Below are 27,785 nucleotides of genomic sequence, written 5' to 3'. Positions count from 1 at the left end.
AAGGCTACTGGATTACAGTTATGATGGGATTTTTAATGGGATAAAGGAAATGAGAATGTTTGGGAGTCTAGTGACAGGAAGGACAAAAATTCCTTTCCATAACTCACCCTTTAGTTCCTCTGTCAGAGATGGAATATTGAGACAGGCAGAATTATAAGAACACTCAGGCATGACAGACAGAAAAGAAGCTGGGTGGCCCAAGTCAGAAGACATAAGGTCTTGGTTCAGGACAGGATAAAAAGGGAGGAAGGGGGCAAAAGCTTGTTTTAAACCACACAAAACCTGGACATGAGGGAAGGTGATTTGCATGGACCCATGTTTGTGTTTTTCTCTCTGTGGTAAGATTGTCTTTTTATATCCTACCATGTTTTTGAAAGGATTTGTTTTGGCTAATAGAGATACATACAGTATTTTTATCTTTTAACATAAGATTTAAAAAAAATAATGAAATGAAAAAGTGGGAGGAAAGATAAATGATTTTATGATTGGTATGATTAAAATGCAAAATTTGTGCCAAAGAAGGTCTCGACTCTGTCTCTAAGCTTCCTGGCTGCTAAGAAAAGAGGGAAGCATGCAATCAGTTCTGTGGTCGATAGGATCAAAAGAAACCAGAGCTCAGGAGAAGTGCAGCTTTTCCCAGAACAGAGGTCTTAGAACATTTATCTGTGAATTATCATAAAGAAATAATTAATGTAAAAAAAAAATTGTCTTCAAACTGCAATTCTCTCATGCGAATACAGTGAGTTTAATGGGACTGTTTGGTACAGTGTCCTCCTCTCTAAACTGCTGGTGTGTTGTCAAAATACAGTTCAGTGGAAGTAGTTCTATGAGGGACCAAAATAAAATGATTACAGTACAGAGCCCTCTGATATTCTGACTTAACCCAAGTATAAAATTAGAGTTGCTAGAGTAATTTTTCCACTTCTTCAGTTCATTTGAGTAAGAACTTCATGATGTTTGCCATTCTTGTATACCACCTATAGTATTATTTAATATTTAATATTTTTATTTAAATCTTACATATTTTGGTTAATCTAAAATATTCATGAAATCATAAATACATTTGCTTAGTAAGGCTTGTTATTGGGAACTTCTCTCTATTTTGATCTTGAAGGTAGGAGCATCCAATTAAGATTCGGGCTTTTCAAAATCTGAAGTGCATATTGATGTTTGGGATGAGATAATATAAATAAACATTATTTCTTTTTATAGTTCTGCTCAGCATAGCAGTCAGATATTTTCTGCCTCTTAGGAGTGTATCTCTTCACACAGTGGATTTTTCTTAAATATGGTGAAATGAGGGATTTTTGTTTTACAAACTATATGATTTATAAAAGGAGAAGAGTCCAGATATTTTAAGTAAAGTAATGAATTATTTAGCAGCCTTGGAGTAGAAATCCCTTGTCTTCTGACCTTTGGCACACAGGTTCCTTGTTTTTGTTTACTTGTCTGAGGTACTTCTCTGCTTCTGTTTATGTATCTGCTGCTAATATCACCAAAAATATATGTTCTATTTACTCTTGTTTCAGAGCTCAAGCATTGACTTTCTAGCAAGCCAAGGATTTGATTTTAATAAAGTTTTTCGCAATGGTAAGATTTTGTATGACTTACCTTTAGAGCTTGTAACGATTTAAAATGTCCTTGGGCTGTAAATCTGGATGTGGTTGAGACTTATAATTTTGTACCTGCTATCTGATAAAGAGAGAATTTTGTAGTTCCACTATATCTTATGTAGCATTAGGACTTTTAAACTCTCCTATCGACCCATTGAATGTAGTTTCTTCTGCTGCTGTTGTGACTTAGTCACCTAATTGACCCACCTGTGGGGAATTCTTCTCTCTTTTCTTTCAGTGTAACAAGTGGTAGTTTAAAAAGGACTGCATTCCAGTCATACTATAATGAAAACCCCTTTTCTAGTTGGTTTTGGTTTTATAGTTGGGATGGTTTCTCATGGAAGCAAAAAGCGTACATAGCCTGCACAATCATGATGGCTTATTTGAGTCCCTGAGGAAAGGGACTGTGTCTCATTCATGTTCATATCCCAGTGCCTGGTGTGACTATCCTTTATGTATCAGGGAGGTGCCCATTGAATATTTGATGAATGAATGGGTGGATGGATACTGGACATTGGAGCACACCAGAATGGTTTTCCTACCTCCATTCATTTATTTCCTAAAGGTGTGTGTGAAAACTTCCTGTTTTTCCTGTGCTATTAAGCATGCGCGACTATACGGTCATTTACTACTTTTTTAAAATGATTTTTTTCAGTAGCTACTTTTAATTTAATTATATTTATAAGTTGTATTCTTTTCCACGGTGGATGTAGAACTGTTGAGAGGTAAGGAAGGAGATTTTTCTAAACAAGTGTCCTGGAATGGATACTTCAAATGAATTCTCCTCCTCTCAGCATGATCTCCTTGGGAAGCCTTTTGAGCCCATATCACATCGTCTTATTGTTGCTTCTGTGGTGCTTCGTCTTACTTTTTATTGATGAATTGTATTTTTAGAAATATGAAAAAAAAATTGGAGCCAAACTGCTACATATAGCAGGTGAAACAGCTGAGTAACACAGTTTGGGTATGATAAAGTAATTTTTTTTATCTCCTTTGGCTCATTCTTGACTCAGTTCCCAATGTGTTTGGAGCACTATACTGAAATAGGCTCAGAAATCTCCTGAAGGAATTGCTTTAGCCAGTACTCATATGGATGTATAGTCTCCAGCCTGCTGGTTTTATTTTTATAAAAGAAGAGAAACAGCCAATGGGAATATACCTCATTCTTACTGTTTTATAGCCAGACCTTGAAATGTTTTAGTCACTAACAGAATCACGACCCTCAGGCCTTCCGTTATCAAGACTCTTATCCCCCCACTGTTGTTGATATTCTTTAAATCTGATCTAGGCCCTCATTTCTCTTCCTTACCAAGCCTTAAATTCCATCTTGTCTGTTGCTACCCCTTCCTCTCGTTTAATCACTTTTCCGATCTTCAGGGATGTCTAGGCAGTGACCACCCTAACCTCTTTGTGTTGAAAAGGGGTGTTGATGTTATGGGTAAAGGGAACACATCTGGTTGGTGTGCTTGAAAAGGATATTGCTTCTGGGTTTTGGGACTTAGCTGGCATAGGAGTTCTCGAGGCTTTAAGTTTCTGAAGAATAAACTTAGTGAGTGAAACTTTTATAGAGTCTGAGATAGGTATATGGGTATTTAGGGTTTTCAGGACTACTGTTAACTTGGGCTTATTATACTGTGGTCATTTGGCATATCTAGCTGAAGCTTGCATAGGAGTAACCTGCATGACAGCCTCTTGACTCTTTTTGAGTTCTCTTAGCCACTGAAACCTTATTTTGTTGTCTTTCTTTTTCCCTCTTTGGTCAAGGCATTCTCAACCCCTCAATGCCAGGGCCAGGCTAGGTTATCTTTTTACTTGATAATGTCCTTTGATGGACAGAAGCTTTCAATTTTGATGACATCTAATTTGTTAATTTTTTCTTTTGTTGCTCATGCTTTTGGTGAAAAGTCCAAGAATCTGTTGCGTAATACAAGTTCCTGATGATTTTCCCCTATGTTTTCAGCTGAGAGTTTTATGGTTTTAGCTCTTTTATTTAGGTCTTTAATTCCTTTTGAGTGTGAGGTAGGGGTCCCTGCCTCACTCTTTTTTTTAAAAAAATACAGTTTTATTAAGATATAGTCACATATCCCACAGTCATCCTCAGTATACAATCAGCTATTCACAGTACCATTATATAGTTGTGCATTCATCACCAGAACCAACTTTTGAACATTTTTCTTACTACAAAAAATAAATAAATAATAATAAATAAAAATAAAAGTAAAAAAAGAACACCCAAAACATTCCATCACCCCCCCATCCCACCCTATTTTTCATTTAGTTTTTGTCCCCATTTTTCTACTCATCTGTCCATACACTGGACAAAGGAAGTGTGAACCACGAGGTTTTCACAATCACACAGTCACGCCACGTAAGCTACATAGTTATGCAGTTGTCTTCAGAATCAAGGCTACTGGGTTGCGGTTCGACAGTTTCGGGTATTTCCTTCTAGCTCTTCCAATACACTAAAAACTAAAAAGAGATACCTATATAGCACGTAAGAATGCCCTCCAGAGTGACCTCTTGACTCTGTTTGAAATCTCTCCGCCACTGAAACTTTGCTCTGTTTCATTTCACTTCTTCCTTTTGGTCAAGAAGATTTTCTCAATCCTACGATGCCATGCCCAGGCTCATCCCTGGGAGTCATGTCCCACGTTGCCAGGGAGATTTACACCCCTGGGAGTCAGGTCCCATATAGGGGGGAGGGCAGTTAGTTCACCTGCCATGTAGGCTTAGAGAGAGAGAGAGAGGGCCACATTGGAGCATCAAAGAGGTTCTTTGGGGGAGACTCTTAGGCACAATTATATATAGGCTTAGCCTCTCCTTTGCAGCAAAAAGCTTCGCAAGGGCATGCCCCAAGATGAAGGGTATGCCCCAAGATTAAGGGCTCATCCTACCAAGCTGTCAGTCCTCAGTGTTGCCTGCCTCACTCTTGACTCTCCAGTATCCTGATTTGCTTATTCTCGTCTGGCCAGCTTCTAATATTACTTTCCCTAGTTGGTCTCAGACACTCCATGGCCTTATTATTTCTTTTGTTAACTTTTTATTTTGCAATAATTTCAGACTTAAGAGAAACATTGCAAACAACCACAAAGAATTCCTGTATACTGTTCTTCCAGTTCCCCAAATGTTAATATGTACTGCATTTGTTTTGTCGCCCTCTCTCTCTCTCTATACACGTGTATCACATATTATTTTTCCCTGAACCATTTTAGAGAAAGTTACAGACATGATATCCCTTAACCTTAACTGCTTCAGTGTGTATTTCCTAAAAACAAGGACATTCTTTTGTAAAACCACAGTACAATGACCCAAATTTAGGAAATTGACATGGCCACAGTACTGTTTTCTAATTTACAGACCTTATGTAAGTCGTGCCATTTATAGCAAAAGAAAAAATATTTTCCCCTGGTCCAGATTCAATCCAGTATTACATGTTACATTTAGTTGTCATATCTCTTTACTCTTGAAATCCAGAACAGTTTCTTAGCCTGGCTTGGCTTTTAATACCTTGATATTTTTGAATAGTAGAGGTCAGTTATTTTGTGTAATGCCCCTCAATTTGAATGTGTCTGATGTTTCCAGAGACAAATCCAAATGCATTTATTCATTTTGGCAGGGATACCACAGAAATGAGTGTGTCCCCTTCTTGGTCATTATCAGGAAACGATTAATGTTATTTTGTCCCGTTACTGGTGTTAACTTCAGTCACTTTTTTCCCCTGTTAATTTTAGCATCCATTCTTGATTCTTGCTTGAGGCAATTATTATTTTTGCCAAATGGTGATTTTCTAATTCCATCATTCTTTATATAAAGTTAGTGTCCCACGTCCAGAAGGTAGCTTTGATTTCTACCCCTTGGGCTCCAAATCTATTCTCCATTTTTCTCCACCTCGGTAAATGGCTTATCATCTTCCCAGTTGCTTAAACCAAATAGCTGTGTGTCATTTTTAAAATTTTGCCCTTCCATTTATCCCTTACTTCCAATATATCAGCAAGTTCCATCTCTCCTACCTCCAAAATCAGTCTGTGTACAGCTAATTGGATGACATGTCTCTCATTGCTGAGGGCAGTCTCCTATGTTAATTACAGAAGTAATCAGCCATAGACGCAATCAACTGACTGATGATTTAAATCCACAAAATACCCTCACAGTAACAATCAGGCCAGGTCTTGCTTGACCAAATAGCTGGAGACCATAACTTAGCCAGGTTGACATGTGAACTTAACCTTCAGAATCCTCCCCTTGTGAGCTTGGCACCTATACACATCTCCTTAAATCATATGTAATCTCAAAATAAAGACAATAACACAGTCATATTGTTCCTAACATAATTCAACTCCTGTGTACAACTGAACATGCCCTAATCTTTTCCCTAGAAGAGGATGCAAGTCTTTGGGTAAAATTCATTCTTAAACTTGATATTCTGTAACTTAAATACTTGACATAAAGTTAATACAGCATATGTTCTATGATAAGGGGATAACATAGGGAAGAAAACAAAGATATTTGCTCTATGTGTATATACAAGCATTCATAATAAAACATGAAGAAATACTTAGCCATCACAGTCCTTATTTCTGTAACTGGTCACATGGTCACAGCTTGTATTTATAACTACTTTCTTCTACTACCCATTCCATGTTCCCTTTACCCTCAGCAGGTACCTCAGCTGGCCATGGTTCTTTGCCTGGTGGTGTGACCCATACCTCCATTCCTAAAGGGTTTGGGCCATTGATAGTCATACCTGGATTGGGTTTTGCAATTTTTCATTGGCTTAATCACAGGGCATGATAGTACTAAGAGATCCCCTAAGGGATCTCCTATATTCCAGGCAAATTCTCTTTTACCTTCATTGTGTAGTAGCAGTCCTATTTCCCCTTGATAATCAGGATTAGTTACCCCAGCTAGTACAATACCTTTGCCTGTTGATTCAGAGGCATGAGGAGCTCAAAGTGGCCAGATGACAGTCTTAACTTCCAGTTCAAAGGAGTCATTGTTGTGTCCTCTGTTGGAAGCACTCCTCCTCTTGGAACTAAGGCCTGTAGACTAGCAGACATAAGGTTTCTGAGGACAGGAAGCAAATTTTTTTCTAGTTGATCACTAGGGATGATAGTGAGTATTGCTACTCCCATTTCCACCCCTTGATTCCTGGACCTGTGAATCCCGGTTATGGGAGAAACAGCACTGTAGATTGGACACTGTTTTAGAGCATATATAGCCTCCTGAAGAATCTTGCCCCAGCCTTGCAAGTTATCGCCACCCAGTTGGTGCCATAGTGAGTCTTCAAAAGTCTGATCTACCATTCTGTCAATCCAGCTGATTTTAGGATGATGAGAACATGGTAAGACTAGTGAATTATATGAGCATATGCCCATTCCTGTACTTCATTTGCTGTGAAGTGGGTTCTTTGATCAGAAGCAATGCTGTGTAGAATACCATAATGGTGGATAAAACATTTATGAGTCCACGGATGGCAATTTCGGCAGAAGCATTATGTGCAGGGAAGGCAGATTCATATCTGGAGTACATGTCTATTTTAGTAAATCCAAATGCTGCTCCTTAAATGAAGGAAGTGGTCCAATATAATCTACCTGCCATCAGGTAGCTGGCTGATCACCTTGGAAAATGGTGCCATATTGGGGGCTGAGTTTAGTTCTCTGCTGCTGGCATATTGGGCACTCAGCAGTGATTGTAGCCAGGTTGGCCTTGGTGAGTGGAAGTCCATGTTGCTGAGCACATGCATAACCTCCATCCCTACCACCATGGCCATTTGTTCATGAACCCATTGAGCAATGACAGTACTGGCTGGGAAAAGAAGCTGATGACTGGTATCCACAGAATGGGTCACCCTATCTACTTGATTATTAAAATCTTTCTCTGTGGAAGTCACCCTCTGGTGAGCATTCACATGGGGCACAAGTACCTTCATATTTATTTGTCCGTTCAGAAAGGTCTATCCATCACCATAGGCTAATCCTAGGTCACAAACTATGGCCCACTGCTGACTGCCTGTTTTTGTAAATAAGAGTCTTTGCATATCGGATTCATTTGTGTCCTTCAGGTCTCCTTCACAGGAAACTTTTCTAATCATCCTGCCTGAAGTAGTTGCATTCACTCCAGAGCAGACTGCATCTTTGTTGACTGTTAGATCCCCAGTGTTTTAATACAGTGCTTGGCACAGAGGAGGTACCAAATAAATATTTGTTGAAAGAAGAATGAATGAAAGAATGTACAATGAAATCATTTCAAAATCATTTACCTTTCTGATTGATTGTTTTGATATGTGGTTAAATGTAATAAAACTTCTCTTGATTATTTTTGACTTTTTTGCTTGTTAGAAATTTTGAATTTTATGTTAAACAATTACCTTTGCTAATGTATTCTTTTTAACATTGTGTTTAGGAATTCCTTATTTAAATCAGGAAGAAGAAAGACAGTTAAGAGAACAGTATGATGAAAAACGTTTACAAACCAACGGTGCAGGATCTCTGTCTTATGTATCTCCTAACACTTCAAAATGTCCTGTGACAATTCCTGAGGATCAAAAGAAGTTTATTGACCGAGTAGTGTAAGTTCCTACACTGAAAACAAATGTGCACTGTGCAAAATCAATTTCAGGCAGGAGATGTACTGCTTCAGACTGAGATCTGTGACTCAGGCTTGTACAACACACAGGTGTGAAGTTTTAAGTGACAGGGTTTAATTGTGGCCTATCTGAATCTGTGTAACAACAGACACATTGTAAATGAGACTTGTGTAGGGTCCTTAAACTTGCATCATGTCACTAGGTAGGAGGCTGTCTCAGCAAGTTGGCAGACTAGTGGACCAAGGGCCCGAGCACCAACCCCTAGCTTCCTCTGAAGGCAGAGGAAGAAACAGGCCCATTTGGACTGCAACATGGCCATTTTTTTTGTCTTCAGTAAAGTTTCTGACAAGCAGAAATGCCATTGGAGTGTCCAGTCTTGCTTAGAATATGAAAATGTAAATTAAAAACCAAAAGCCAGTCTTTTTCTTGTTACACATTCAACGAAATTACTTATATTGATAAATCTTTGAGAAGTTGTCACTAATTCATTAACAATAACAGAAAGAAGAGTATGCCAAAGAGTTTTTCTGTAAGCCTTATTGAACTAAAAAGTTACAGCATGATTTGGTAAAATTCCATTTTCTTATGTTCTTATATTTAGACTGTTCTTGAGTATAATTGTTCTGTTGGCTAATGACTTGATTCCTTAAAGGTACCTGTGGTCATGCTCTTATTCTAATTCCGCAGAGAGAAAATAGAAGATTTATTACAAAGTGAAGAAAACAAGAACTTGGATTTAGAGCCATGTACTGGGTTAGTTGCATATTCACATCTTTTTTTTTTTTTTTGTAAAGGTAGACGATTTCTGGCATATGCTGCATTTTGTCCTTTAAAACATCTTTATAAATAGTCTTTTTATGATAGATATGTTCCCAATATTTTAGGCACTAATTTTAGCATTAACACAGTGGGGATGATTGCATGTTGAGAAACTGAATGGATGCTGTGTCTTTGATCAAGAAGGGAGAAAACTGTTGCACAGATTTCACTTTTAAGTTACACAGAAGAGTAGCATAATTATTTTAGCCTTGAGGAGTGCTTAATACATGAGGCCTCAGAAGAGAAGGTTTTACTGTCAAGTTACTTCTGTCCTTCCAGTTTTTTATAGCAGGAATATGGTCTCAGAATCAGTAACTTGAACTTCTATCTTTCCTTTCACTTTGTGACTAGCTTCATGGAAATGTTTTAGTGCATCTGTGTGCTTTTAAATTCTCTTTATGCAGCCACAGGAAGTAATATTTTGATTAGACAACTTCTACTTCTTCTATAAAAGCAGTATAATAATATTAAAGAAAATCTTGATGAAGACAAGTTTTGAGGAACTCTCTGACCTCAAACTTCCGGCTTTCTTTTATGTTTGCTTATTACCTGTCAGGCCTAGTGAAGTATCTTTTAAATTAAACGTCTTTCCCAACCAGTGCTTGATCAGTTAGGATTTTCTTATAATGAGCCAAATTCAATGTCTGTCTTTTGTTTTTATAGGTTCCAAAGAAAGCTAATTTATCAGACTTTGAGCTGGAAGTAAGTGTCTTTATGTTATGTGAGAGCTCTGTGAGGGACCCACAATTTTAAAACAGAATACATCCTTTTAACTCTCATTTCCTTTTTTGGGGTTCTTGGTGACTTTGTCTGTACCAGGTTTTTGTGTGGTGCTTTATGGTGCTATTTCACCACCCACTCAATTTATTTTCTTTGTTGTTGCTTCTTAATAGATGCTTTAAGGCCTTTAAAAATTTCTGTTAATGATCACTTTGGCCTCATCCATTAAGTTCTGGATGTGTAGCGTTTTTGTTCTTGGAAGCTGTATAATAAAGATTTGATTTTAAGACCAAGGAAATACTTAGATGAATATTTTTCTATGCAGGGATTCTGAACCTGGAGGTGGACCATGGATAAGTTTCAAGAGTTCTGTGAATCCCCTGAAATAAATGTAGAGTTTTGTACATGTATTTTTCTGGGGTTATTTCCATTGGTTTTATTGTATTCTCAAGTAAGTCTCTGACAAAAACTTGAAAATCAACATTAGATGGATGTTTGTATTTGACTTTGTTTGGGGGTTCCTGTTCTTTCATCAGAATCTGCAAGTGATACATTTACTTTGAACAAAACAGGAAAGGGGCCATGGTCCTGTTTGCCCAAGTTCCTTTCTGGTTATGTTATCCTTGCAGCTTGTCCATGTGGGTTCCAGGTCCCTCTTGTTTTTGGCTGATGCAGACTACTGTGTCAAACTAAAGCAGGGTTACCCACCTCACACCTCTCCTATGTGTGCTACACAGAATCTGAACAGACCTTCAGAATTTCAGTTCGGAAAATAGGTATTGTTATATTTGGAGGCAAGATTTGATTTGACTATATGATACTGAGTTGACTTATTATGAAGGAAGACAGTTCAGAAAATGTCTGAATCCTAAAAGAATTAATTTGAAATCAGATACATTCTTACGTGTTTAAGCACAGGGGTAAGGAAACATTTAGCAGCTGCAATTAATATTATGGAATAGGCTTACTATGAAGTCTTCATTGTAGTAAAAATAATTTCATATTTGATAAAACTTACTTCATTTAGTTGAATTATAGCTATATAGTTGCTTTTTTTTTGGCTTTCATAAAAGGTCATTTATTTGGTTACACAGTTACAGTCTTAAGGCCATCAAGTTGAGTGTCCAATGTAACACATCAACAATATATAGTTGCTTTTAAAACACTTTGGTTTTAGCTGTCATTGACCCATCTACTGATATGTTTTCTTTCTTTTCTTTAGGTATCCCAAAGGCATTCATGTTGAGACTTTAGAAACTGAAAAGGTAACCCCAACAGTTATCCAGGGCTAATGTTTAACAAAAGCAATGAATGATACATTGATATGTTGAAAGTCAGAATTTAAGCCTTGGCTCTGCTATGTGTGAGCTGGGTGACCTTGGGCAAGTCATTTAACCTCTCTAAAACTTGTTTCCTCCATTTGTAGTTTTGGGATGACGATGATGGTAATCAGCTGTACCAGCTTTATTGCAGTGAGCCAGAAGTGAACATGCTTTGTAACCTTAAAAGTATATAGATGTTAGTTCATGACCTTACTGTGGCAGAAAACTGTAATGGTATGCATGAAAAAAAGGCTTTGTGTTATGTGAGCAGGTAAAATTAAATTTTAAAATCTGGGTCATATGCATAAGTATAGCCGTCATCGTGTATTCCTAAGGTGCACTGATAGAGCTGTGGTGAGTAATGAGTGAGCTGATGGTGGTTTATTTTGTAAACATTTAGAATTTTAGAATTTATTTTTTTCTTTTAAGTCAGATACCAAATTAAATAAGAGGTTGAATAAATTAAGAAACAATCTGCTAGAAGATAAATTTCAAACTTTAACAGAGAAGGTTTTGTGTTGTGTTTACTTGGTATATGAATAATATGCAATATATGAAAAAGGTTACTAGTTTCCTGGCAATTCAGAAATTTCAGGATTTTTTTATTAATAAACTTATAGGAATTGTAGTTTAAAATCAGTAATACAGAAATTCATGTTCAAGTACAACCTGACTTCTTAGTCACTCTTCATCATAGATAGTGTCTGTTCTCGAAGTCTGTTGATACTTTTAACTGACTTCTGTTGGATGGAATTGATACACCATGGGGAAATGTCATGGAAATGCAGAGGCAAATGTACCACCTCAGTTTTGGTGGCATTTTAAAATACTTCCAACTGTATTTGGCCCATGAAAGACTGAGCAGTGATAAAAATGATAACTTCTAATAGTAGCAGAATTCTGAGTTCTTGTGGATCAAGTTGCTTCCTGAGAATAGTGTATCTATTTTATGTCTTTTAGAAAGAGCGGTATATAGTTGTAAGTAAAGTAGATGAAGAAGAGCGCAAAAGAAGAGAGCAGCAGAAACATGCTAAAGAGCAGGTAATTGGGTTATATTAATTCCCTTTGAGTAAGAAATAACATAGATACTGATTTTTTCATTTCTATGTATTATTTCAGATCCAGATCATATGTTTGCATTCAATTTAATAAATAGTTTTCTACCACAGAATTGATTTGGTGGAAAAACCTAAGAATAGATGAGGACGGAAGTTAAGGTTAAGCATTTAGACATAGCCAAAAGAGTAAGTCCAAGTTTGTGGTTAAGCAATCTCTGTTTATAGGAAGCAATCTTGAAGAAAGTATCCGTGATTACTATTTGGATTGCGTGTCACTGAGCTTCATTATCCATCAGCTAATATTGCCACTTTTAACTTCAGGTACAGATACTAGTTTTTCTAAAATCTGGTTGAGAATATCTGATCCAACAGATCAGGATGACATGGTCAGCTTTGCCTTGGTTGGAGCATAGCACTGGTTGCTGTGTGGAGTATGGATTTGTGTGGGTAGACTAAAGGCGGGGGGGGGGGGGGGCTAGTTAAGCAGTGGAGTAACCTAGGTGAGAGATGTTAGTGACCTAGAATGGGATAATTTGTGCAGTGTAGATAAACTCTGGAGATACTTAGTAGGTAGAATCAGTGGAACTGGTGATTGGATATGGGTGGTGAGAGAGGGCAGGGGAAAGAACGGAGATGGCTCAAGTCAGGAATTTGAGCAATTGGGTAGATCATGGCTGGGTGACTTAGATGGGATGGGCTGGAGTGAGGTGGGCGGGGCCGGGCGGACACAGGAGTGGCGGCACAGGAATGGGTGTGGGTAGATGTCAGCTCACACATATAAGACAAAGCAAGACCAAGACCAATGCCTGACTTATATGACTGGTAAAGATACAATGAGCCACTTTTAAATTTAGACAGTCTGTTACTTACATGGAGAAAGGAGGATTAGCCAACAGTGCCAGCTTCCTATGGTCAAAAGTATTGCATGCTCCAAGGAGGTAAAGATAAGGACAGAGATGTGGCCATTGGATTCAGCTCTGGGTATAGTTTAAAGGAAGTGAGCCGTTTCAGTGAAGTGGAAAGTGGCAGTGAAGCCAGGGAGCAGAGTGCTGAGAGTAAGTGGGAGCTGAATTGGAGCTAGTGAGGAGAGTCTTTCACGCAGTTGTGCTGCCGAAAGACAAGAAGGGGCAATGGTTAGATGGGGATTAGAGTTGAGGATGGGGTTTCATGATAGGAGAGACACTTGAGCTTATTTAAATCTCCTTGGGAAGGAAATTGGAAAGAAGGAAGTGGATGAGTCTCAGAGTGCTATGCTATAAAAAATTAAAAAAAAATTTTATAAAGGAATAAAATAAGGAATTATGAGAATGCTTGGTTTGATCAGTAAAGTTCTAGAAGGTTCCTTGGAGTTTACTGCAGTATTGAATTTAGCCAGCAGGTGGCAGGTTTTTTTTAAAAGCATTTTTATGACATAAATTCAAATACCATACAGTCCATCTAAAGTGTACAATCACTGTCTTCTAGTATATTCACAGAGTTGTGCCTTCATCACCACAATTAATTCTAGAACATTTTCACCCTGAAGAGGGTTCACTATGTTATACAGTCTCATGTTTCATTCTCTGGCTTTTCTTCTTGAGACATACATGACCCTTAACTTTCTCTTTTAGCACCTGTGCCAGTTTGGATGTATTATGCCCCCCAAAACTACATGTTCTTTGATGCAGTCTTGTGGGGGCAGATGTATTAGTGTTGATTAGGTTGGAACCTATTGGTTCAGTGTTTCCATGGAGATGTGACTCAGTCAACAGTGGGTGAGGCCTTTCATTGGATTATTTCTTTGGAGGTGTTGCCCCACCCATTCAGGGTGGGTCTTTATTGTATCACTGGAGTACTTTAAAAAGAGCCACACAGGCTGAGATGTGGAGCAGCTAAGATTGACATTATGGAGAGCAACTGAGAGTGACTTTTTGAAGAGGAGCTGTAGCTAACGGAGGACAGAATGCCCCAAGGACAGCATTTTGGAGAATGCCATTTTGAAATGCAACCTGGGAGCAAGCAGACGCCAGCCACATGCCTTGCAAGCTAACAGAGGTTTTCTGGACACCAGTGGCCATCCTTCAGTGAAGGTACCTGATTGTTGATGCCTTACCTTGGACACTTTATGGCCTTCAGACTGTAACTTTGTAACCAAATAAATCCCCTTTATAAAAGCCAATCCATTTCTGGTATTTTGCATAACTGCAATGTTAGCAAACCAAAATGGCACCCATGTATCATTGCTGTTAATTACACTCATTGTAATGTGTTACCGTCACCTCCATTCATTTCCAGACATTTATTATCACTCTTATTACATATGCTGCACAAATTAAGAATCAACTCCCCATCCTCTGCCCTCATTCTATCTTCTGGTGACCTATGGTTTTAGATATTAACACCATGAGTTTGCTAGTTATATTTAGTTCCTATTAGTGAGGACCTCCAATATTTTTATTTTGTGTCTGACTTATTTCATTGATTATAATGTCCTCAAGGTTTATCAGTGTAGTCACATGCATCATGACTTCATTTCTCCTTATAGCTGTACAATATTCCATTGTATGTATATGCCAAATTTTATTTATCCTTTCATTGGTTAATGGACACTTTGGTTGTTTCCATCTTTTGGCAATTGTGAATAATGCCACTCTGAACATCAGTGTGAAACTGTCTGCTTGTGTACCTTCTTTCAGTTCTTCTGAGTAATACCTAGTAGCAGGATTGCCAGATCATATGACAGTTTTATGCTTAGCTTCCTGAGGAGCTGCCAGATTGTCTTCCAAGCAGCTGCACCATTCTACATTCCCACCAACAGTGAATAAGTGTTCCTATTTCTCCATATCCTCTCAAACACTTGCAGTTTTCTGTTTTTTAAATAGTGGCCATTGTAATAGGTGTGAAATGATATCTTACTGTAGTTTTGATTTTCATTTCCCTAATAGCTAATGTTTTGAGTTGCTGAGGCTCCCATTATGCAAAATACCAGAAATAGATTGGCTTTTATAAAGGGGATTTATTAGGTTACAAAGTCAGATTTTAAGGCCATAGAAGAGTCCAGACTAAGCCATCAACAAAATGATACCTTCACTGAAGAATGGCTGATGGTATCCAGAACACCTCTGTCAGCTGGGAAGGCACGTGGCTGGCATCTGCTTGTCCTTTGCTCCCAGGTTGTGTTTTAAAATGACTTTCTCCAAAATGTCTTTGGGCTTCTGTCTTCATTCCTCTCTCTTTGCTTCTGTGTGTCTTTGCTTCTTTCTCTCAGGGCGTTTCTCTCTAAGCATCTGGGGGTCCTCTCTTAGCTTCTCCGGGGCAAACTGTGGGCTTCATCTCTTTGCCTAGCATCTCCAGATGTTTTTCTGTCTGCATCTCCAAGTGTCTCTAAGCGTCAGTACCTGTGTCGGCTCTTTGCTTCACCTGGTGCAAACTCTAGATTACGTATCTTAGCTTCTCTCCAAAATGTCTCTCTCAGCTTATCTTGGGGCATTTTTGTCCTCCTTGCTCTCTGTGGGAGCTTTCTTTAAAGGACTCCAGTGATCTAACTAAGACCCACCCTTAATGGGCGGGGTCCACACCTCCATGGGAGTAATTTAATCATAGGTTCCACCCTAATCAACAGACTAATCAGTCTGCCTGCACAAGATTGCATTAAAGAATATGGCTTTTCTGGGAGACACAATATATCCAAACCAGCACAGCTAGTGATGTTGAACATCTTTTCATGTGCTTTTTAACCATTTGTATATCCTCTTTGGAAAAAGGTCTATTCGTGTCTTTTCCCCATTTTTAAATTGGGTTGTTTCTCTTTTTATTGTTGAGTTGTAGGATATCCGTATATATTCTGGATATCAAACCCTTATTGGATATGTGGTTTCCAAATATTTTCTCCCATTGAGTACACTGTCTTTTCACCCTCTTGACAAAGTCCTTTGAAGCACAGAAGTATTTTAGGAAGTCCCATTTATCCATTTTTTCTTTTGTTGTTTGTGTTTTTGTTGTAAAGTGTAGGGAATCACCTCCTACCACAAGATCTTGAAGATGCTTCCCTACATTTTCTTCTAGGAGTCTTATGGTTCTGCCTTTTATATTTAGGTCTTCGATCCATTTTGAGTTAATTTTGGATATGGATATCCAGTTCTTCCAGCACCATTTGTTGAAGAGACTGCTCTGTCCCAGTTGGGTGGACTTTGGCAGCCTTGTTAAAAATCAGTTGAACATGCAGACTGAGCTGCAGGACCTCACTATAAGAGAAAGCAGCATTCTCCGAGGAAGTGACTATAACTTAGCCCAGCTCCAACTGGGTTTTGATTAACAAATGTAGACTGCTGAATACAAGTTACAAACATAGACAAACCCCTAACAAGCAGCAAAGTGCCCTGAGGTCATTCCCAGTGGGGAGGAGTGGGGGCTGATGGAAAACAAACAAAAAAACAAACCAAAGAAAAAAAACTGAGGGAAAAAATTACAGAGGCTTTTAGAGAAAAAATTACAGAGGCTTTTTAGACCTGAAAGAGCCAGAAGGAGCCAGCATCCTGGGGGAGGGAGCCCAGAAGACTGTTTGCTATTTCTGACTGATGGGCGAAACTGGGGGGCCATGGACTGGCTCCGAAAAGGGGCTTTATTTCCCTTTTTTCTCTCTCTTTCAATCTGAGTGACTCAATGCAGAAAGCCCCAGCCGTTTTCAGTTCATGGCCCTCTGACCCAGACAGAAGTGGAGTTAAGAGTCAGAGAGACAAAGAAGTAATTCAACTGCAGAAGATAGCTCCGTAGGGGGTGTATCTTTCCTAAGAGGAAGGAGGTGGGGCCCAGTTCTACTGCTGACCCGCCCTTCGGAACTCAGACCCCAGAGCCTCTGGGAAAACAGTCAAAACAGAAACAAACTGAGAAGTAAAGAAGTAAAGAGAAGTAAACACCTCCTTACACCAGTTGGGAGCGACAGGCTGACAGGTGCCACCTGCTGGGCAGGTTAGGAAAAGCACAGTGGCTAGAGGCCTCAAGGATAGTCTGTCAGTCTTCTAAGACACACCCGCAGGGAAACTTGACACTGAATATAGACCCATTCTGAGACCTGAGCCCATTCTGGTCTGGGAAAATCTGATTGGGGTAACCAAGGAAAACAGATGCCTAGACAACAGAAATCTACAAACCACACTAGGAAAAACAAAGATATGGCCAGTCAAAGGAACAAACTTACACCTCAATTAAGATGTAGTTGAGATATTGTTTCACTTTATTGAAACAATCTGTTAAAGATTTTCAAATAAATATGCAAAATCAATTAAAGAACCTAGTCAACGAGTTTAGGGAAGATAGGGCAAAAGAGATGAAGGATATAAAGAAAACACTGGGCAAATATAAGGTAGAAATTGAAATTTTGAAAAAACTGGCACAATCTGGAAATGAAAGGCACAGCATGTGATGAAAAACACAGCGGAGACATACAACAGCAGATTTCAAGAGGCAAAAGAAAGCATGCAGGAACTGGAGAACAAGACACCTGAAATCCTACACACAAAAGAATAGATAGGGAAAAGAATGGAAAAGTATGAGTAACATCTCAGGGAATTGAATGACAACATGAAGTGTATGAATATGTGTGTCATGGGTGTCCCAGAAGGAGAAAAGAAGGGAAAAGGGGCATGTGCCAGTTTGAATGTATTGTGTCCCCGAAACGCCATTATCTTTGGTGTAGTCTTGTGGGGCAGACATTTTGGTGCTGATTGGATTTGCTTGGAATGTGCCCCACCCAGCTGTGGGTGATGACTCTGATGAGATATTCCCATGGAGGCATGGCCCCACCCATTCAGGGTGGGCCTTGATCAGTGGCGCCATATAAATGAGCTGACTCAAAGAGAAGGAACTCAGTGCAGCTGTGAGTGATGTTTAGAAGAGGAGCAAGCTTGCTAGAGAGGAATGTCCTGGGAGAAAGCCATTTTGAAACCAGAACTTTGGAGCAGATGCCAGCCACGTGCCTTCCCAGCTAACAGAGGTTTTCCTGACGCCATTGGCCATCCTCCAGTGAAGCATTAGCAAACTAGAACAGGGCAGAAACAATAATAGTAAATAATCAATGAAAATTTCCCATCTTTTATGAAAGACATAAACTTACAGTTCCAAGAAGTGCAGCGTACCCAAACAGAATAAATGAATAGGCCTTTGCCAAACACTTAATAATCAGATTATCAAACGTCAAAGACAAAGAAAGAATCCTGAAAGCAGCAAGAGAAAAGCGATCCATCACATATAAGGGAAGCCTGATAAGAGTGTGCGGATTTCTCAGTAGAAATCATGGAGGCAAGAAGGCAATGGTGCGATATATTTAAGATACTGAAAAAGAAATACCACCAACCAAGAATCCTGTATCTGGCAGAGCTGTCCTTCAAATATGAGGGAGAGTTTAAAATATTCTCTGACAAACAGACAGTGCGAGAGTTTGGAACAACACACCTGCTCTACAGGAAATACTAGAGGGAGCACTACAGACAGATAGGAAAAGACAGGAGTGAGAGGCTTGGAACACAATTTTGGGTGATGGTAACATAACAATGTAAGTACACTGAACAAAGATGACTCTGAGTATGCTTGAAAGAGGAAGGTTAGGGGCATGTGGGACACCAGAAGGAAAGAAGGAAAATAAAGACTGGGATTGTATAACTTAGTGAAACTTAGAGTGCTCAACATTTGTGATAAAGTGTACAAATTTGTTTTTACATGAGGGAGAACAAATGAATGTTAGCCTTGCAAGGTGTTAAAAATGAGGTGTTATTGGGGAAAAAATATGATCATTGCAAACTAGAGACTAGTTAACAGAAAGATTGTATTATGCTTCTTTTTAATGTAACAAAGGCAATATACCAAAGCTAAATGCCTATAAAAGGAGGATATAAGGGAGGGGTATGGGACTCTTGGCATTGGTGATGTTGTCTGACTCTTTTATTGTTTTTAATTCTCTCTTTCTTTTATTGCTTTGTAGCTGTCATTTTTTTTTTTTCTTTTTCTTTCTATTTTGTCTCTCTACCTCCTTTGACTCTTCCTCTTTCTGTGTGGAAGAAGTGGAAATGTCCTTATATAGATAGTGGTGATGGTAGTGAATGCATAAATATGTGATTTTGCAGGAAACTGTAGATTGTTTACTTAGGATGGAATGTATGGTGTGTGAACAAAACCTTAAAAAAAAAATTAACGGGTTAATGAAGAAACCTTGAGGGCATTATACTGAGTGAAATGGGTCAGGCACAGGAAGACAAATATTGTGTGGCCTCACTGATATGAAGTAATTATAACATGTAAACTCATAGACATGAAATATAGGTTACCAGGATATAGAACGAGGCTAAAGAATGGGGAGTGGTTGCTTATTACGTGCAGAATGTTTAACTAGGTTGAACTTAAGTGTTTGGAAATGGTTAGAGGTAATGGTAACATATTGTGGGAATATCTAACTGTGCTGAATGCTGTGTGAATGTGGTGGAAAGGGGAAGCTCAGAGTCATGTATGTCATCAGAAGGAAAGTTGGAGGTTAAAATATGGGATCGTATAAAACGGTAAATCTTGTGGTGACAATGTCTGTGATTAACCCTACAAACATTAGGAATTTCTCTCATGAACTAAAATAAATGTATGACACTATAACTAGAAGTTAATAATAGAGGGGTATATAGGGGAAAATATACCCATTGCAAACTATATACTACAGTTAATAGTATTTTAACATTATTTCATCAACAGTAACAAATGTACTATACCAATACTATGGGTCAGTAATGGAGGGGGGTGGTTAGGGGTATGGTAGGATTTAAGTTTTCTTTTTTACTTTTATTTGTTTTCTGGAGTAATGAAAATTTTTAAAAATGGAAAAAAAGTTAATTGTGATGATGAATGCACAACCAAATAATGGTACCATGAACATTGTACACTCTGAATGATTGTATTGTATGTGAACAATCTCAGTAAAATTGAATTAAAAAATAGGTAATGTCCTTTAGAAGGAAGAAGAAATACATTCCTAGTTGTCATTTCAATATGTTATATTAAATTTTAATTTTGAAACAGACAAAAAAATCAGTTGACCATAGATGTGAAGGTCTAGTTCTAAACTCTCAATTTGATTCCATTGATCAGTATGTTCAGCATATTCTAGTACCATGCTTTTTGTTTTTTTTAATCCCTGTAGGTTTTTAATATGCTTTTAAAAGGTCAGGAAGTGAGAGTCTTCCAGTTTCATTTTTCTTTTTTAAGATGTTTCTGGCTATTCGAGGCCCCATACCCTTCCAAATAAATTTGGTAATTGGGTTTTCCAGTTCTGCAAAGTAGGCTGTTGGAATTTTGATTGGGATTGTGTTGAATCTGTAAATCAGTTTGGGTAGAATTGACATCTTAACACTATTTAGTCTTTGAATCTGTCAACATGGAATGTCCCTCCATTTATTTAGGTGTTTGATTTCTTTTAGGAACACTTCATAGTTTTTTTAATACAAGTCCTTTACATCCTTGGTTAAGTTTATCCTTGGTATTTGATTTTTTTTTGGTTGCTACTGTAAATGGAATTTTTTTCCTAATTTCCTCCTCATATTGCTCATTACTAGTGCATAGAAACATGACTGATTTTTGCGTGTTTCTCTTATATCCTGCCACTTGGCTGAACTCATTTATTAACTCTAGTAGCTTTTTTTGTAGATTTTTTGGGACTTTGTAGATATAGTATCATATCATCTGCAAGTAGTGAAAGTTTTACTTTTTTCTTTCTGATGCCTTTTATTTCTTTTTTTTGCCTAATGGTTCTAGCTAGAATGTGTTGTACAATGTTGAATAGCAGTGGTGACAGTGGGCATCCTTGTCTTGTTCCCAATCTCAACGGGAAAGCTTTCAGTCTTTCATCACTGAGTACAATATTTGCTGTTGGTTTTTCATATGTGCCCTTGATCATGTTGAGAAAGTATTCTTCTGTTCCTACCTTTCAAAGTGTTTTTGTCAAGAAGGGATGCTGGATTTTGTCAAATGCATTTCCTGTGTCAATCAAGATGATCATGTGGTTCTTCTGTGATTTGTTAATGTGGTGTATTACATTGATTGATTTTCTTGTCTTGAACCACTCTTGCATGCCAGAAATGAATCCTACTTGGTCGTGGTGTATAATTCTTTTAATGTGCCTTTGGATTTGATTTGCAAGTATTTTCTTGAGAATTTTTACATCTATATTCATTAGGGAGATTGACCTGTAGTTTTCCTGTCTTGTTTCTTTATCTGGTTTTGGTATTAGGGTGGTGTTAGCTTCATGATGAGTTCAGTAGTGTTCCATTTTCTTCAGTTTTTTGAAAGAGTTTGAGCAGGAATGGTATCAGTTCTTTTTGGAAAGTTTGGTAAAATTCCCCTGTGATGCCATCTGGCCCTGGGCTTTCATCTGTAGGAAGCTTTTTGATGACTGATTCGATCTCTTTACTTGTGATTGATTTGTTGAAGTCTAATGTTTCTTCTCTGGTCAGTTCATTTGTTCATGTGTTTCCAGAAATTGTCCATTTCCTCTACTTTGTCTAGTTTGTCAGCATACAGTTGTTCATTGTATCCTCTTACCATTTTTTAAATTTGTTTGGGATCCATAGTAATGATAAAACCCACTTGATCATGGTGTACAATTCTTTCAATGTGCAATTGAATTCAATTTACAAGTGTTTTCTTGAGGATTTTTGCATATATTTTCATTAGAGAGATTGGTTTGTAATTTTCCTTTCTTGTAATATCTTTATCTGATTTTGGTATTAGAATGATATTGGCTTCATAGAATGAGTTGGGTAGTGTTCCCTCCTCTTCAATTTTCTGGAAGAATTTGAGCAGGATTGGTGTTATTTCTTCTAGAAAAGATTGGTAGAATTTACTTATGAAGCTGTTTTCTTTGTTAGGAAGTGTATGATGACTGAGTCTCTTGTGATTGGTTTGTTGAGATGTTCTATTCTGGAGTCAGTGTGGGTTGTTCATGTGTTTCTAGAAAATTGTCCACTTCATCTAAGTTATCTAGTTTGTTGTTGTACAGTTGTTCATAGTATCCTCTTATGATCTTTTTTATTTCTGTGGGGTCAGTAGTAACATCCTTCCTCTCATTTTTTATTTTATTTATTTGCATCTTCTTTTTTTCTTTGTAAGTCTTGCTGAGGGCTTGTCAATTTTGTTGACCTTCTCAAAGCTTTGGGCTTTGTTGATTCTCTGTATTGTTTTTTTGTTCTCAATTTCATTTATTTCTGCTCTACTCTTTGTTATTTCTTTCTGCTTGTTTTGGGATTTGTTTGTTCTTTTTTTCAATTCCTTCAGGTGTGTAGTTAGATCTTTGATTTTTAGCTCATTCTTCCTTTTTAATGTAGGCATTTAGGATTATAAATTTCTCTTTCAACGCTCCCTTCACTGCATCCTGTAAGTTTTGAAGGTTATGTTCTCCTTTTCATTCATCTCTAGATATTTACTATTTTCTCTTCCAATTTCTTCTCTGACCCATTGGATGTTTAAGAGTGTGTTTAACCTCCATAACTTTGTGCATTTTTCAGTCCTCTGGTTGTTGACTTCTAGCTTCATTCCATTATGATCAGAGGAAGTGCGTTGTCTAATTTCGATAGTTTTAAATTTATTAAGACCTGTTTTGTGACTGAACAGGTGGTCTGTGCTAGAGAATGATTCATGTGCACTTGAGAAGTATGTCCTGATGTCTTGGGGTGAATTGTTCTGTGTATGTCTGTTAGCGCTAGTTCATTTATCAAATTATTCAAGTTCTCTATTTCCTTACTGATGTTCTGTCTAAATGCTCTATCTATTCATGTAAGTGGTATATTGAAGTCTCCTACTATTATTGTAGATATGTCTATTTCGCCCTTCAGTTTTTCTAGTGTTTGTCTCATGTATTTTGGGGCACCTTGATTAGGTGCATATAAATTTGTGATTGTTATTTCTTCTTGGTGGATTGCTCCTTTTATTAATATATAATGGCCTTCTTTGTCACTTATAACGGCTTTGATTTCAAGTCTATTTTGTCTTATATTAGTATAGCTACCCCAGCTTTTTTTTTGGATACTCACGTTCTCTCCCTGCAGCTTCTCTCTTTGTCCTGCACTTTTCTTAGTTGTAGAGCACTCCCCCTGATTTCCAGAGCCCCAGATCTGTTGTTGCGGACAGTTTCTGACCTCTAGTTGTTTTTCTGGAAGAGAATGAGACCAGCCTCTCCCCAATCAGCCATCTTGGATCTGCCCCAGCTTTTAAAGTTTGTGTTTTAAAGACATTTAAATAGTTAGGCTTGGAAATTTCAACAGCTTATGTGAAGTGATGGGTAAACCTGAGGTACTTTTATTTCAGTAACTAATGAACAGTTTGCCACTTGCTTATTTCACTTACTAAACAGAGAAAAGGTATATCAGTAGATGATTGCATATGCAGTTGTTTGGGATGATAGGTGTAAATAAAGCACATGAAATTAAAGCCACTTACCTGATATAAAATTTCAGTTCCTTTTTTCATGGCTAGGTTTTAATCCATTCAAGTAAGAAATATATGCCCCTAAAAGTTTTTTGTTTGTTTGTTCGTTTGTTTGTTTTTAAGGAGGAACTGAACGATGCTGTGGGATTTTCTAGAGTAATTCATGCCATTGCTAATTCGGTAAGCTAAATTCCTAAACATAATGTTTAAGGTAAAGTGCCTGATTATCATTTCAAGTTAATCATTTGGTTACATTTAGAATGTTTACCTGGTATTTGGAAGAACTTCATGAAGAGTATCCTTGTAATGTACTTGTTGAGACATCATAATTGCCAAATTTTAGCTAAACCATTTTTCAGGAAGCCTTTTTTGTAAAATGCATAGAAGGATTATACTCTGATGTACTTATATGGCTGCATGAAACTGTTGTTTATTATCCTCAAAGCCAGTAAGAAGTATAATAAGGAAGTAAGGAATAAGAGAAGAAACAATTCGGTGTTTGACAGGAGGCGTTTTTCCTCCAGAGGATAAAAATAATTTTGTGTGTGTTTATTTCTTCTGTATAACTGTCATCGAATATTATATTTGGTAGCATTAATATCTTATTAGTTTTAAAAATGTGTTGGTCATTTATATAAATATGCTGAAGGGATCTATGATAGATGTAGATACCTTCCCTTGTTTTGTTAAGTCTTTTTTGAAAAGAGGCATCCACATTTTTCATAGATAAACCGGGTTATACTATTGACTGTTTTGTGAATTACACATCCAAGTCAGACTGCTTCCCAAGTCACGATGCCAAGTTGCCTGGAATATAAGGCTTTCTTTTCCTTGAGTAGTTGGCCTTGGGACAAACTTCTTGTCCCTTAAATGCTAAACTTTGCATCAGTGAAACATTAAGGCCATAGAGACCCTCAGAATTCTGTGGCTGTCTTGCTACCACAGGCAGGCCTATAAAAACAGGGCACACTACTTACCTCATTTGGGGATAAACAGAATGTACAGAGCCTTGTAAAAGAAGAGGGTTGGCTCATTAGAACTCTTTCCATAAAGTAAGTGAGGTAATCAGAATGGAAGAGGAGGTTGGATGACTCTGGAGAGAAGCAGGTGTGCATGTCTTCAGAATTGGCTAAGATAATAGGTATCCAGAAAAGCAGACATGAATTTCTGGTCACGCTTGTATTATATACTTTTAGTCAGCAGACTGCAGTTAAGTGGTTTGTTTGACTGAGGCTGGCCCTAAGATACAGAGATATGGAACATCACTTGGCTTTGAGCTCTCTTGCAGCCATCATGACAGTTTGGTTAGCGTTTCTAAGGTTGGACATTTCGTTGCCTTGTACAAATTCACATACCTTAACTTGATACATCTGTTTGCTCTTCCTTTCTGTCATCTTTCTTCTACAAAATAATTCATAGTATGTGACTGACAGTTTGCAGTTAATATCACAAAGTACACTGTCAAAAAGATCACTTATTAGTGATCCAGATATTTAAAATTTTAAAGTCTCATACTTAAAAAAATATTAATCTAGTTAAGCTCTTATACATCCAGTGAATAGGAAACACTCTTAAATTTTTATGTCATGCCAAATTCTTTTCCATTCATTATTAGTAAATCTGTTTTCTATAGTTTCTTTTTAATTTTTTATTTTATTCTAATTTTATGCATACACTCAGCTAACCCTAATGTAGAGGCATAGAACATGGGTCAGAACCAAGGAGTTGACATGTAAACTAAGCACTCTATTTGAATTTCACCGATTTTTCCACTAAGTCCCTTTTCTGTTCCACAACTCTTGCCAGGATCCCACATTGCATTTAATTATTTCTTCTTAGTGTCCTGCAGTCTGTAACAGTCTTTCCTTGTCTTTCATAACCTTCACCCTTTCGAAAAGTATTGAGTGTTACTTTGTCCAGTGTCCCTTAGTTTGGGTTTGTCTGATATTTTCTCAAGATTGGACTGAGGATATGCATTTTTGGTAAGAATACCACAGAAATAATGATTCATGATGTTGACCTTGGTCACTTGGTTAAAGTGGGTTTGCTGGGCTTCTCCACTGTAGACCTACTATCTTTCCCTTTGCAGTTTAACAGATATCCTGGGGGAGATACTTGGAGATGATGCAAATCCTGTTTTTCCTTAAATTTTTACCCACTAATATTAGCATACATGATTGGTGGATCTTGCCTATAGCAATTATTACTTGGTGCTCTAATGGAGAGTTTATATTTCCCTCTTTCCTTCCACATTGGCTCCTTGTAAGAATGTCTTCTGTAAGGAGAGCTGTTCCCTCCCTGCCCCCGTATATTTATGTAATCAACTATTTATGTATATCATTGTGGACACAGGGATATGTATTTCATTCTACAGTTTATTCTACTGGATTATAATCCAGCATTTTCATTATTGGTTTTGTTGCTCAAGTTGTTCCAGCTTTGGCCATTGGAGCTCTGGTTGGCTCCAGTGTCCTTTGCACAAGCCTCCTTCCTTTTTTGAGTGCTTCCTTACTTTCTGGCATCACAAGACATTTCAGGCTTATCTTGTATTTTCTCTACTCCAGCCCTGGAATCATCCCCTTCTCCAAGGAGCCATGGTTCCTTTTATTGGAAAGTGGTGTTTAGAAACTAAGATCTGGGCACTGGGTTACTACTGGGATGTCATTGCTTCTAAGCCCTCTCAGTGGACAGAACTAGGAAATAATGTAGCTATACCCATGCATTTACACACATCTATATTTCTGTCTCTCTTTCTGTATATATATTGAAAAACCATGCATTTTGTTTTTAGCCTATCCCCTTTCCTTATTTGTAACTTCTTTCTCCAACAGTGAGAAATCCAGTTCTACTTATGTACATTATGTGTATTTGTTTAAGACTGGTACACACATAAAGCAGTTTCAGAATTGCTAACCCGTAGCTGGTGAGAAGTACAACTAGATTACACATTTATTCAGTTCTTTTTGTCATACATCTTACAGTATCTAGTCAAGATGCCGTTTTCCAAGTTAGTTCTTTCCAGCCTCCTTCAGCATGGTTATGATAAGTCATTTATAATACAGTTAGTTCATTCATTAAAGTATTTGTATTCCATTTTGGGTTTCCCCTTCATCTTTTCTATGGTTTCAATCAATACTTGGTATTTTTGGCATGGGATAGATACTCAGAATATACACAAATCCTGAGCCAAAAGGATAGCTTGTTTGTTAGATTTTGGAATACGTCTTTTGTGTAGGATGATTTATTTCAAAGTATTTAGCCTTGTGAGTCAAATAGTGTTTACTGTGAAGATCCCCTGGGATGTAGAAAAAAGCTCCACTGTAGTGGCCCGACATTTTGTGTGAAAATGGTGACAGCTGACTAGTTAAGTCTGTGTTGATGTTCATTTCGGTAGTTTAATTTTTCTCAAAATGGAGTAATTTATTGCACATACATTGTATTTCCATTGGTTGAAAAGCAATGGATTTTATTGAAAGTGATATTGTTAAGAACCTTCCCGTGAATTTTGACATAGATGATTTAGGAGATGAAAATTCATTTTGTTTAATAGAATTAGATACTAGTTATTTTTACCTTTTAGCTTTGCTGTGAATATATCTTTTGGAAATACATGAATTATTTTGAACAATACAGTCTAAAAATATATATTTGGAGTATATACATTATTTGTTAGCTCAAGGCACACAATATTTCCAGATTTTACCTTTTTAACTTGAGCTCTTCAGTCAAAATTTTAACTGCTTCTGATTTTTGAGGGTGCCAAGATTAATAAAAACCAGGTAACAAAGATAAATGAAGTAGGAATCGTTTGGAGCTTTTAATGTGGAAAAAGTCCTCATGGAATCTGAATTATACATTTCGTCTCAAACCGCAGTATGATTTTGTACCTAGAAGTGTTTTTCTTAACGTCGACTTTCTTTAGGGAAAGCTTGTTATTGGACACAACATGCTCTTGGATGTCATGCACACAGTTCACCAGTTCTACTGCCCACTGCCTGCGGTAAGTGATTTGTCAGCCTGTGCTCAAAGTTTGATTGTTTTTTACTTGGGTGCTGTTTCCTCATGTGTAGCATGTTCTCAGAGAGAGAATCTTATGCACTTAATTGTACATATTTGAAGAGATGTACATACAAGCCATTTTAAGATATTTTCAGTCATCTGCCATTGCCAGAGTAAAGTTAAACAATTTATTTTTACCATGTTTTTGCCAGCGGTTTGCTCAGTTAGTACTGGG

At 37.6% G+C, this 27,785-nt stretch overlaps 1 protein-coding gene across 4 annotated transcripts in view; it reads left to right on the top strand.

The window, feature by feature from the left end:
* Positions 1–27,785, top strand: part of PARN (poly(A)-specific ribonuclease) — a 235,949-nt gene that overhangs the window by 5,352 nt on the left and 202,812 nt on the right. For all 4 annotated transcript variants that reach the window (XR_005213538.1, XM_037814217.1, XM_037814216.1 and 1 more), the window contains exons 6-13: positions 1,530–1,590; positions 8,016–8,181; positions 8,887–8,952; positions 9,682–9,720; positions 10,961–11,003; positions 12,021–12,101; positions 23,675–23,731; positions 27,474–27,551. Coding sequence is in view for 3 of the 4 variants with exons in the window: in XM_037814217.1 (XP_037670145.1) it covers positions 1,530–1,590; positions 8,016–8,181; positions 8,887–8,952; positions 9,682–9,720; positions 10,961–11,003; positions 12,021–12,101; positions 23,675–23,731; positions 27,474–27,551 (591 nt within the window). In the remaining variant the exon portion in view is untranslated. The remainder of the gene's footprint in view (positions 1–1,529; positions 1,591–8,015; positions 8,182–8,886; positions 8,953–9,681; positions 9,721–10,960; positions 11,004–12,020; positions 12,102–23,674; positions 23,732–27,473; positions 27,552–27,785) is intronic.

This window comes from Choloepus didactylus, chromosome 21 (assembly GCF_015220235.1).
Source record: "Choloepus didactylus isolate mChoDid1 chromosome 21, mChoDid1.pri, whole genome shotgun sequence".
Taxonomy (NCBI): Eukaryota; Metazoa; Chordata; class Mammalia; order Pilosa; family Megalonychidae; genus Choloepus; species Choloepus didactylus.
This window is presented reverse-complemented; position numbering and strand designations above follow the sequence as displayed.